This window comes from Phyllostomus discolor, chromosome 3 (assembly GCF_004126475.2).
Source record: "Phyllostomus discolor isolate MPI-MPIP mPhyDis1 chromosome 3, mPhyDis1.pri.v3, whole genome shotgun sequence".
NCBI classification, from domain to species: Eukaryota; Metazoa; Chordata; class Mammalia; order Chiroptera; family Phyllostomidae; genus Phyllostomus; species Phyllostomus discolor.
This window is the reverse complement of record NC_040905.2, coordinates 164,231,267-164,244,688: the sequence shown is the minus strand read 5'-3', so window position 1 is coordinate 164,244,688 and position 13,422 is coordinate 164,231,267. Positions and strand designations below refer to the sequence as shown.

Sequence of the window (13,422 nt, the reverse complement as noted above, 5' to 3'; positions counted from 1 at the left end):
CATATCTCCAGCGTATGGACATGGATCGGCGGAGGGAGGATGCCCGGAACCCAAAGCGCAAGCCTCGCTTGATGGAGGAAGATGAGCTGCCCTCCTGGATTATTAAAGATGACGCTGAAGTAGAAAGGCTTACATGTGAAGAAGAGGAGGAGAAAATATTTGGTAGAGGGTCTCGCCAGCGTCGCGATGTGGACTACAGCGATGCCCTCACTGAGAAGCAGTGGCTGCGGGTAGGTGTGGCTTTCTTAACTGTCCTTTACAGGTGGCGTTTCTTGTTGGCTTGGAAAAATCAGGGGCCTAAAGCTGGAATTCTTTGAGGGTCACAAGTTGCCAGTAAAAGGGGAGATGGCTGTTGAACATGCATAGAGTCTTTCTGCTAATACTGTAGAATCATTCTACATTTCAAGGCAGTTCCTTGAAATATAATGAAGAATTTTTGCTAGAGCAGAGTTGGCCATTGGAAAGATTATTAGAGCTATGAGACCCACTAATGGTTTATGACCAATTTCCTGGTCATGTCTCACTCTCTTGGAGTTAGAATCAAAATGTGGAAGGGGGCCTTAAGGAATCTTTTTAAGTGGTCCCTCTTGTTTCATGGTCTTTCATTGGAGATTTACTTCTCCAAGGCCTACAGAGATGGTTTGGGGACAGGCATCTGTCTTCTAACTACATTGTTATTTCATTAGAGCTTGATGTTGCCTTTGTAATCTCTTGGTTTACAGACAAAGCAGTTGAGGCCCAGAGAGGTTAAGTGACTATGCATGATCACACAGCTGGCTGGAAATAACAGAATCAGTGATTGAAAATAAATAGAAACAGAGTACATCCTGTTGCATTTGCGTGTTCACTTTCATTTTAATCTGATCTATCCCTCGCCAACACAGACTGAGGCCTGGGACTCGGGTCACTGATGCTTAGAAATGTTTTTCTTTAGTTTGGGATTTTTTCCCCCATTTTGGAAAATGTTGATTTCTTATTCTGACTGAGGAATAAAATCTCAGAAGCTTCCCTGGGGAGCACAGAAATATCAAAAAGCTCCTAGGAGCCACATGGATGAATGCCAAGGTCAGTGTGTATCTTCCATTTGAAGTTTGGCCCTACTTTCCCTCAGTGGGAGCTGACTGAGTACCTACACAGACAGAGCAATCTGGGACGTGAATTCCAGGCAGGGCCAGTAAATGCACGCTGCAAAGAGTAACGCAGTTGGGTAAAAACCAAACAAAATAGAGGCTGTTATGAGTTGTTCATTTTGTCAGAAGGGAATACATTTTTCAAGCTTTGTAGAACAAGGATTGTAGGACCTAGGCCGGAAGTAGGTAGATGGGCAGAAAGGCGATGGGAAGTGTTTTGAGATTGGATGTCAATGGTAGACAAGTCTTGGCACCGCTTGAGGCGTGAGTTACTCAGGATGCGGTTATGATGAGAGAGACGTGATCTCAATTTCAAAAAGATTGGAGTCTGGTAATCTGAAAAGAAAGAGACTCAGAAAGCATCGCTTATGTTTATGGTTGAACAATGGCAATGAAGTGTAACTTTTGTGTGATTGTTTTACTGTTGTATCTAAATATTCCAGTGGCCTCAGAGTAAGGTTTTACAGATTTCTTTTGTCTCACTATTGTGATGTTGATTCATTCTGTGATGTGAAGAGATTTGTGCTTGTTTAATAATCATTTCTGAGCTCAGAAAAATCTGTTCGCCTTCTCTTTTATTTAAGCAATAATTTAAGTACCTGGAGCACTATTATAGGATATGAGACAATAATCCAGGCCAGGATTTTAAAGTTAATCTTTATATATGTATAATCTCCAGATATTACAAGCAAAATAAGCTTGTTTATTGGATAAGAATATAACTGAACTTTTTATTTATTTTTTAATAATCATTGAGAACCCTGGCCGGGTAGTTCAGTTGGTTGGAGCATCAACCCATAAATAAAAAGGTCCCAGGTTCGGTTCCTGGTCAGGACACATACCTAGGTTGAGGGATCAGTCCCCAGTCTGGCAATCAAGCAATGTTTCTCTCTCACATTGATATTTCTCTCCCCCTCTCTCTCCTCTCTTCTCTCTCTAAAATCAATGAGCACTAAAAAAATTATTGGAAAATGCTCTTAAGAAAAATAACATTATGAATCTTAGAAAGTTTACAGGTTTAGAATACCTCATTTTTTTCCTTTTTCATTCAGTTTCTATCGCTAATGATCAACACAGTGCTTAGCTGTAGTAGAGACTCAATGAATGTGAAGATAAATTATAACCTTATAAGAGGAAAAGTGGAAAATTACTAATTTATCTGTAATGTTATGATGTCATTTCTCTTTCTGTTGTGTTTAATAGACTTCCTTTTATCAGTAACATACACATCTAAAAATGCAAAACTAGTTTGTTTTACAAAACCACTCTGTGAAACTGATGCTCATAATTTTCAACCTAAGGTGCACTGCGAGATACCAAGTCATCCAAGAAGGACAAGACTAACTGTTCTTGGTACAGCTTTAGTATAATAATGTCTTCTGGAATCCAGGTTTTCGAGAACTGGATGTCTGTTTTTGGTATGAGCCAGTAACTTGCTGTTAACCAGGAGTGATGCAGAATGTCCATGGTCATTCCATGTCCATGTTTAAAATAGATGTTTACTGTCATTTGTTTTCTTGTTCACCAGTGGCGATCCTGCTTAATATCAGCCTATTTAGCTTTTCTGATAATAAAATTATATTCAAGGGGTTCTCATGGGCCTGCGCGTGAAGAGATGTTCTTGGTATTCCCAGGATCCAACATGCTGAGCGGACCCAGCCAGCACAGCCTTGAAAGGGAATCTGGCAAGGGCCACCATATAAGAAATGCTGAAACAGGGCTACAATAATTCTTCTCTTTCCTGGCAATGTTGTACAAAGCCTGCTTGGCAGAGGCATCGAGGATATGTAGAATCCCAGAGTTGGAAGGCAGCTGAATGGAGCGGCTACCCGCCCTGTGCTGAAATCACACTGTCTGCAGAGCCCATGCCAAGAGACAGGCCGGCCCTGAAGGGGACCCTCTGCCTTCGAGTCTGCATGGCCCCTCCAGTTGGTGGTCAGTCCCTCCTCCCTGTGAACGGAATCCTCTCTCCCTGTAGCTGCCCCTCCCTGGCCTGGATTCTATTCTCTGGGGTAAACAGAACAATATTTTTTCTCTTTTTAGCATCACGCCCCATTGGATAAAATGTTTTGAGCACTCATGTTCAGTCTGGAATGAACTTTCTACCCTCCTCTTTCTTTTGAACTTTGCTTATCTTTCAAGGCCCAGCTCAGTTGGCACCGCTGCTGTGATGCCGTCACGAGTAGATACTGGCTGCACTTTTCACTGTGTTCGGGTATTTCTTTCCTTTCCTTCTGTCACAGCTCAAATCCATTCTCCTGGTTTTCTTAGTACTTGCTGACATGCCTGGTTTCCTGATTAGTTGATAAACTGCCTCTTGTTAGAACTTAGCTCTTCTGTGTGCAAACCATAAGTGCCCACTGATTGCCCCATTGAAATTGCACTGATTGATGTATAAGACTATAGCCTAGGATGATGTTCACTGCTGCAACAGATGAACTTAAACATGTGCTATTCGTGGCCCTATTCAAAGAAATAAGTAGAATTCTATTTCTCACACAGAAGTCCATGGTAGGCATTCCTGGTTGGGGGGACAACTGTCCTCCACGTGCCCAGCCAAGGGTGGCAGAGCCTCTGCCAGCTCAGACATGCCCATCCCAGGGAGCTGGAGGTGGGGAAGACAGCATGGAGTGGTGGCTGTGGAGTTCTAATGGGCTCAGTCTGAAGGTCCCACATCACTTCTGCTCACATCCCATTGGCCAGAGCTCAGTCCTGTGGCCACCCAGCTGTGAGGAGCACAGGGAACTGTGGCCTGGCTGTGAGCCCAGCTAAATGAGATTTTGGTGCCCAGGTTAGCAGTCTCTGCCTCAGAACACTTAGGTTAAATTTAAGTGATGTGATATGTCCACTTTCTTTAAAACTTCATTATGGTTTCATCACAGACAGGTTTTATTTTATAATCATAGCATGCTAAAAATTCCCACAGTATCCTTAAGACAATCTGTTTAGTTGGAAGATTTTAACATTTTTTTTTATGTATTTGTAATGTTGTTTTAAATGAGAAGGATCACAATTTCCAACACAGCTCAGTTAGAAAGAAAAGGATTTTAGATTTTAAAGTCCCTGTTTGCTTTGAGGAAACTTCAATTTCTCTGATGTTAGCCATTCTCAAGTTAACTTCATCTTTTTGGGGTACTCAGTTTGACATTCCTGTTCACTATGGGCTATTTCTCTCTTCTCCTGGGGCCTCCAGTCCTATCCTCCTTCCCCAGAGGCTTCTGGGTAAAGGTGGCAGCTGGCATGGGATGCACCTGGAGTTGTCTCATTAGCATAACAAAGACAGCCATCACTCCGGAAATTCCAAGGGTTTTAGAAACTCTTTTGCCATGAACCCAGGACAAAGGCCAGATCAAACCTTTTATACCATCGGTTAGCAATCTCCTCAGGTCTTGACCTCCTACCTCTCTCTATTCCCTTTCCCTCCAGGGAGGCTCTCCACCCTGCTTGCCTGTCTAGAGCATCTTCCCACACTGTGGTCAGTCTGGAGTGCTCTGCACCAGGGCTTCTAGTGGGAGTCTGGGGATCCCAGTCCTCCAGACTCAGCTCTTGATTGGGAAAAGCCTTTGCAACTGAGGAAACGCTCTGTCAACAAGGCTTGATCCAGACTGCTGCTGATGCTGGGTGCATACCTCCTGTTTTGGAAGTCAGCCGTCTTTTGGTGTTTGCATACCAACTTTACCTAATCCCCTTCAAGGCTGTGTGTTGCTCTGCGGAACAAGGAGTTGGCTCTTTTGAAAGTGTGGAAGAGAATATTAATGTGGTTTTCAAAATACTACATTTGGTACCATTTTATAGCTTTCCCGTGGTGTACCTGGTGATGACAATGCTAAATTATGTAAGATGTGTGTCTGTTGTACTTTTGCACACATGAAAATTGCCTCGTGTCAATAATGTCTTGGGAAAATATCTTTGTTTCTTTATGTGTGAGAGCGGGCATATCATGGACCTAAATTGGCAGATATCTTATGAGCCCAGTAGGCCAGATTTTTTTCAGTTTAACTTTAACCACGTGTGTGCAAAACTGATGATCTAGTATTGTAGTCATTATTGAAACAGGCTCCTTAAAATTGGGGTGACTTCGAAGCCAAAAAGTGGGCTGAGGGCGTTTTCTGGAATGCCTGGTTTTTCTGTTCTTCCTGTTCCTTTGGTCCTTCTGCCAACTTCAGAATCCTCCCCTTCCTTAAAACACGTAGTGACATCCCGGAATTTATTTAATTCTGAGTGAGTGATTTGTGCCCTCCAGCACTTGAAGATAATTGGAATGCAATCTGAATTATGTGCTCTGTATAATATTTAATTGCCAGCCTGTTGGAGGGAGTGAACTTCCTCCAGAGTATGCTTTTGTTTCACAGTGGATCTGACGTCTGGAAGCTGCCGTGTGGAAAGCCCTTCTTTGTTGCCGGTGTCTGTGTGGTCCTTATGGCTGAGTGTGAGGATGCTTCTTGTGGTGTACAGTTGGGCCCCAAGACATGTTATGTAAATGATGGTCATAAAACTCCCTTGGATCTTTCAATCTGGTGATAGACAGGGATTAAGTTTAGAAGCCATAGGATTTCAAGAGGGACCTCAAGGAAAGGCAACACAGGAAACCTTCCTTTTCCCTCCACCAGTCTGTCCCCAGAACAAGCGCTTGAGCCTCCCAGGACTTATGTGCCGGAATAGGGTCCCCATAGTCATGTCTACTGACCACTAAAAGGATTTTTGAGGTTCCCCTTTCCCAAAACTCAAAGTGGAGAAAACAAAGTAAGACTCTCTTAAACCATAAAATAGTAGGGGGATAATAAGTGACACTTCTCAATGGAATTTAGTGTGTGCCTTAAAAAGCCACATAATACCAGGTTACAAATATAGGAGAAGATTCCTTCATCGGCATTCCATCACAACCAGCCCATGCTAAACTCCATGCTGAGAAATGCATGCAGAGTTAGTCACAAAGAACTGGGAATAGCATACAGAAACTTTAAAAACATTGGGATTTTAAACAAAATATTCGAAATTCTGTTGAAATACACAATGGGACAAAAATATTTTTTTAGTATATAAAGAGGGCTTTTCTCTCTCCAGAAATCCTTGGGACGATGTCTGTGGGCTGGATTAAATCCAAGGCCAGGGCTGGAATCTCCTAGCTGTCAGCACTGTGAGCATTAGTGTGTCCGTGAGATGGAAGAAAATGTAATCGATACGGACATATAATTCATAAGATATATATAATAAAAGTAATAACAAAATATTTCCCCTACAATTTTATTTTGAATTCTTTATCCAAAGCATAATATGCATAATGCCAAAGAGTTTGATGCTTCTCCTGTGTTTTGTCACTTTGAATAATCTTCCCTTGAATTTTACATAAGACTTTTAAAATGTTGGGGGGTTTTGTTGTTTGGGGGTTTTCTTTCTTTCTTTCTTTCTTTTGGTCTTTTATCAAATGGCATTTTTAGCTTTTAAAATTGGGTCATATCGGGTTTATTGGGGCAACATTTCTATCAAGCTGCATTTCCGTTTTTATACACAAGGGAGAGCTAAGGCCCTAGTAATAGATTTGGGTTTTGCCAAATTCAGGTTCTTCTGTACTTCAGAAAGGATGTTCTGAACTAATTAATCCAGTAAGAATTGTGAATTGTTTGGGGAAATATTGGACAATAGCAAATGAATTTTTATAACTTTCTACAATTTTTATTTTATTCTTAAATTTATTGGCTAGATTGCACTCACAGCAATTGAACCTTAATATGTACCCTTACATCAAAATTCAAGATGATAAATTCAATAGAATAGTCCTCAGAGGGCCAACTAAAATATGTATTAAAGGTTGAGAAGTGAGGTCTTGTTTTAATTGATTTTTTAAAATCTGTGATGCCTTGATAATTTGGTATCAAATTCTGCTCTTTGAAAATAGGGATCCAGCTTTGAAACCTAACTCAGTCATAAAAAGTAACCCGGGGAGCCCTGAGTGGTGTGACGCAGTGGGTTTGACGTCATCTTGTAAAGCTAAAGGTCACTGATTCGAATCCTGGTCAGGGCACACACTTGGGTTAGCGGCATGCAAGAGGCAACCATTCTATGTTTCTCTTGCACATTCATGTTTCTCTCCCTCTTTCTACGTCCCTTCTCCTCAATCTAAAGATAAATAAATGTTTAAAAATAAATAATAGGTGATAGGAAAAGAAGAAAATCCATATTTCTCTTTTGTGTCTTGAATGCAAGGTTTGGAGAAACAGGAGAGAGATAAAAGGGTGGATGAAGAGGCCCCTGTCCTTGCTCATTAGTGGAACTGAGAGGGATGAAATGTTCACTTGGTGGTTATTGGACGTGCCCACAGGCTTTTTCACCTCTAGCCCACCAACCGATACTAATCACTTGAGCTCTCAACTCTCTGGTTTGCTACTTCATGCTCCAGGCCTGCAGAAGACCCCTGGGGCCCCCAGCGAGGAACCTGGCTTGCCTGCAGGTCCTGGCCCGGCTGCCAGCTGAGTATGTGATCTTGGAGGGTCTCTGACCCTCCTGCATTGAGTTGTATTACCTTTGATTTGCAGGGTCTCTTCCACCTACCTGAAGACAACCTCCAAAATCCCATGAAGCGGCTTTTACTTTTACTTTCCCCTATGGTTTTAATAATGGTCATCTCCTGCTTTCTTATCAGCGGGTCCATTCTTCCAGGTGTTTAAAAGCAAATTCAATTCAACGCCCATTTAATGAACATCAGTAGATTGAGCCACACACTGTGCTTGGACTGGGGAAAGTGGTGTTAATTGTCAACTTTTTATTCCTTACTATTTGGCTGGCCCACCTTATTAGTACAATTAAGAGCCATATTTGAGAGATGCTATTAGAGGTGATATCGCACACTTAGCTAACTGAAGAGCTTGTCAAGAGCAGGTCTTCAAGTGTACACAGATGGGAATTAATAGAGATTAAAATAGATTGTGAGATGCTCTAACTTGGAGGACTTTTAACTGTTCAGGAAATCAGCAGAGTTTAAACATTATGTTTCCTACTTTATGGTACAGTTTCAGTGGCATGCCTGTGGAAGCATTATTTACAATTTTCCCTCCCTTATACCCAGACTTTGGAGGACAGGAAGGCAGCTGCCTCTTTGGCATACAGTTTGGCCTCCAGACACGGAAGGTAGTGGAGTTTGTTTCCTGGCTGGTGCTGGGACACCCAGTCACCTATGACAGCCACACCTGTGTTCCTGGGGTTTCTCTACCCATCCTGCTTGCCCCCCTGCCCAAAGTGAGGAGAAATACAGCGGCACAACCTTTCATGAAAGAAAAACAGATTTGAGGATTTAGTTGCCAAGATAATGGATTGGAGCTGGAGCATGGGACATATGCAGATTTTTGGCTTTTTCGTGGCCAGCTTTCTCTCTCTGTCCACAACAGTTCAATCAGCAACCCAGAAAGGTCAGACTGTACTTTCCGAAGCAAATACCAGGTCTGGTCAACCTCAATGCACTGCCTCCACTCCTACTCCCTCACTACCTACATAAAACCTTCCAACAGCCTCCCATTGCAAGTGAAATTAAATCCAAAGACTCTAGTGTGGCCCGGCAGGCCATGGCCACGTGGCCTCTGGCTGGCGCATGCCTCGCATCCTCAGCCACCCTGGACTCTCTTTCTGGTCCTTTGCACTTCCAGGAAGGCTCCTTCCCAGATCGTCACATGACTGTCTACTTTTCCTAATAGTTTCTCTCCGGAGAGGTCCCTGCTGACCACCCCCGCTGAAAGAGCCAGGCCCTGCCAGTCACTGTCACACAGCCTTTGCCAGTTTTCTTCATGGCCTTTGCCACCATCTGTCTGAAAGTTTTCTCATTGTCTCCTTCCACTAGTATTAGCTCCAAGAAAGCCAGGGCCCTCGCCTGTCCAGTCAACTGCCTTATGGCAACACTGAAGTAGCACCTTGCACATAGTAAGCACTCAATAAATATTTGTGAATAAGTGAGAGTGAACCAGCCAGAAATGAAGGCTAGGAGAGGAGATTTGGTTCCAGAGTCTGTAGAATCCAATGGGGTTTTTTCACCAGTATGGGTCAAGGTAGATAGTGTTGGCATTCTTTCCCATTGGAAGATTCCAGGAACCTGTGTCTTCATGTAAATATATTTTTTAATTTATTGATTTTTATAGGCAGAGGGAGAGAGAGAGAAACATCAACCTGTTGCTCTACTCATCCCTGCATTCACCCATTGCTTCTTGTATGTGCCCTGACCAGAGATCAAACGTGAAACCTTGGTGTATCGGCATGACACTAACCCACTGAGCTAGTTGGCCAGGATGAGATTTCTCAAAGGAATTCTAAAGGCATGCAGTTTTGACATTTTGCTCTTGAGCTTTTCAAGAATTTGAAGGCTCCATTCTAATTTCAGAACACATTGATAAAGATTGCTTGAAAATGCATAAAAAGTACAACCATTGCTTTAACCCAGCTGTTCCTCAGAAATTCTCATAGATTTTGCAACAGCTGTCTTCTAGCTCGAACCCTCTCCCTCTTCAGTAAAAACTGGGCTAATACATCCAGTCTAACTTGAAATTAAAAGACAAAAAGAATGTGCCAGATTAATTGGGTTCTCACTTCTGGTTTTGTACAAGAAAGCCCTTGATAGAGAATGTTGATTTTAAACATAATGCCATATACCTTTCAGATGGCTTCCTTTCTAGTTTTCTAAAGAATGTTGAGTTGTCAGAATCATGAAAAATTGCAGATGGGACCCTGAAGCTTTGCTCCAGGGAAAGCTCGATTCCTGTTCTGCCACTTCTACTGAAATATAATACGTAAGTTCACTGTGCTCACAGTCTGTTGTAGAAAGCATATTCCTAATGCACGATGCTCTTCTTAAAAATATTTTCCCCTTGGATCTTGGAGAATATTTTCCACAGATTACTTAAAATGATATCCTCAGAACTTCAGCTTCACCAAGCTTCCCAGTGGCTCTGTTCTTCTCTTCCACTTCGTGGGAGGAACCCGGGCTCGGGCATCAGGGTGTCAGGGCTCCAGTGCAGAGCTGTGTGTGGATGCCTTAGAGAAGTCACGAGAAGCCATGTCACCTCCCCAGGCCACAGTTACCTTGTTCATATGAAGTGAGGGGTGGGGCTGAGGGAGAGAGCATGGCCCCGTCTACCTGTCCTGTCTGTCTTTGACTTTGTCTCTGGCAACTCTAGAAAGAACTATGACATTTTACTGTAGTCTGGCTCCACCTCTGAGACTCCAGCTCTAAAACTGAGGGACATGGGTGTGAGATTTTCTCCTGGCTTTCTCTTGAAAATGCAGGCTTGACAAGGGGCTCTCCAGCATGCTGGTGGACTCAGTACCCTGTCCAGTGTGCAGCTTTCAGGACTAATTGGTTGTTTGTAGCATTTAGAGAGTTGGGGTGTGTCCTGTGTGCCCACAGGATGTGATGGACAGACAGGACTCCAGTGGGGTGGAGCCTGTGACGGAAGAAGCACCCACCTGTCACAGGAGACTCCTTAACTGGGGGCTTCAGCAATTCTGTACGGACCAAGGCCAAGAATTTTCTTGTACTTTGGCATCAAGAAGAAACTACCCACCCGATCATTTTTTGTCCCTTGTACACTACCTAGCAGAGTAGCTCCTAAGGGGATCCATCTTGTTTATTGAAACATTAAGTCTACCCTCAAATTATGGACACTGACTCTGTTTGCATTCACGTTAATCTTAAAAATCAGTGCACTAAAGGCATGAGATATTGTGAGGCATGGGGAAGGATGTTACGGAGTCCAAGAGACTACACTGTCCACATTCCAGAAAAACTCCAGACAGGAGCATTTGTTCTGCAAGAGAATTAATACCTCCAGATTAGGGGTTTGATTGGCCACCGTTTTATCTTGTCTCCACAGATCTGATGATTGACTATTAGTTGTATCTTACTGCATCTTTATAATCATTACCTGAAACACTGGAAGCTTCAGTATTTTTTTAATGTAAAGTTTAAAATAAAGTTTGTTCGGAGGCATTTTCTCCGTCATAAGAACATAATAAAGAAAAACAGACTCAGAGTGAGGGAAAGAAAATAGAATCACCTGTAATCCCATTGACCTTCATGTGTCCAGGTTGGAGAGGGAGCCAAGTAAAATCACCACGGACGGGTTATTTTGGTGCCATTACATTTGGAATTATTTTTAACTTGTGATGAGGCTCAGCTCTTTTGTAACAGTTTCACTAAATCCCAACTCATGAGGCCATCAAGCCCCAGCCTGTTGTTAGTGTTTTCATGTCCTTCCATTGGCCTTAGGAACACCCTGTTTCACGGGGCACCAAAGGACTGACTTGTTCTTAAGGGCCGCGGAGGGATGTGTGGGGGCATACCAGTCCACACTGGAGCAGCGGTCTGTGCTTCATCCCGCAAACGGAGCTTTTCTATCGCCACTTCACGTTTCCCAAGCTGTTCCCCTTCTGTTTTAAAGGAGGCTTTTCACCTCTCTTGCATTATGTAGTTGGTGCTTTTTCAACTGCCATAAAGTTGGCTCACTTCATGCTATTTCCCTCCCCAGGACTGAATTCATTTGTTTACAAGTTGACTTTAATGGACTTATAACATTGGCAGTTTTAGGAGCCAGGACTGAATTCGTAATTCAGAATTCGTAATTCCCATAGAATTTTCAGGACTTTTGAGACAAATTGGACCCTTTCTCTGAGTTCCTATGCTGTCCCCTCCTCCCCACCCCACAGCACTGTGCTGGGTGCTGTAAACACACATCACATGTTAATCCCCTCAAAGACTTGGAATATGTATTTCTCTATATTACACATGAGGAACTAGTCCCTCTAGGCATGGGCATGGTGTTGAATTTAGTATTAGCTCGTGGCAGGTATATTTGTTTAATGAAATGCTGAATGTTGAGTTTACTGCCTTTTATATTTTGAAAATGCACATCCATGCAAGTCTGCGGGACAGTGGGGGTTTGGTGGAAGACAAATAAATGACATCCTAGTTTACAGCTCCTTTGCCCACTGAGCTGACCGCCTCCTGGCTTGTGAATTCCAGCGGCTTCCTAAAAAGGTGCAGGAGCTCAGAGCTCAGGTCAGATCAGCAGTAGGTGCATTTCTCCATGACCCAGGGAGGACTTACTGCTGGAGGTCTTCACAACAGCTGACTAGATGGGATGTAAGACATACTCTGGAAGGCTGCTAGCGCAGCTCCTTGCAGGAGACCCTCTGTGGAACTCCCTTTGCTGAGCAGCAGGACCTGGGGGGCTCAGGTCAGTGTGTCCCCCTTCTTGTTTGCCCCCTTTCCAGGGAGGCCAGGGCCCCTCCCTGTCCTCCTGCTTACCTTGTTCAGTGAATTGCAGATACTGTTTTGCATGGGAGCTAAGTAATAGGTGTTGATCGCATTACTCCTCCATGTTAGATGGTCCTTTTTGTCGGTAGGGTTGAATATCTTATTTAAGCCATTGAACTCTCAGAGCTAGAGCAAGAGAGAGACGATTGTACAGGCATACCTCTCAGATAGTGTGGGTGGGGTTCCAAACCACTGCACTAAAGTGAGTGTTGCTATAAAGCAAACCATAATCTCTGCTGGTGGAGGCTGGTAACTTCCATTTGTAAAATAAAACTGCAACACCTGGGAAGCTCAATAAAGCAAAGAGCAATAAAACAAGATCTGTCTGTGTCGTTACCAGTTAAAATAAAGGCAATTTAAAGAGGTGGACTGGAGTAGGACAAACAAAAAACAAAACTCTTCACTTTGTGTAACTTATCTGACTTTCTTTAACTCACTGTATCACTGTGCAGCCCTCTCTAGAACAGAAATCAGGTAAGCCAGGCCTTAGAATGTGCCTCCTTGGTAAGCCCTGTCATTTGCAGGCAACAGAGGAATAAATAAGATGTCGTTTTATTTCGGCAAGATTTTTGGATCCCACTGGTGAGTGAGGCATCAATCTAAATGCCTTCGAGGCTATTTTGATTAAAATGAAGTGTTTTTTTAAATTCCAAAAGAGATTTCAAACTGATAGGAGATTCAGACATACTTTAAGACAAAACAAAACTCATACAAAGCAGAATTAAATAAACACTGAATAAAAGTTCCTGTATTATAGTGAAAAAGAGGGATTCAGTATGACATTGTGAAAAATGAGCATTATTGGAATAGGAAAGGGGATCAGAAGGATTGCAGAATTCCAGGCCTAGAGAGCCACACAGAGACACAGAAATACGTGGCTTGCAGGTTCAGCCGGTGTGCTGAGAGCCTGAGGTGTTTTTAGGGATGGGAGTGAAGCCGAAAAACTAGGTGGAGCCGTACCCTGGAGGCTGTGTGTGGCCAGAGAAAATGGGCTTCCTT

General features: G+C 43.1%; 1 protein-coding gene across 5 annotated transcripts in view; it reads left to right on the top strand.

The window, feature by feature from the left end:
* Positions 1–13,422, top strand: part of SMARCA2 (SWI/SNF related, matrix associated, actin dependent regulator of chromatin, subfamily a, member 2) — a 160,390-nt gene that overhangs the window by 103,745 nt on the left and 43,223 nt on the right. For all 5 annotated transcript variants that reach the window (XM_028514837.2, XM_028514830.2, XM_036021708.1 and 2 more), the window contains exon 27: positions 12–230. In XM_028514837.2, the coding sequence (XP_028370638.1) occupies positions 12–230 (219 nt within the window). The remainder of the gene's footprint in view (positions 1–11; positions 231–13,422) is intronic.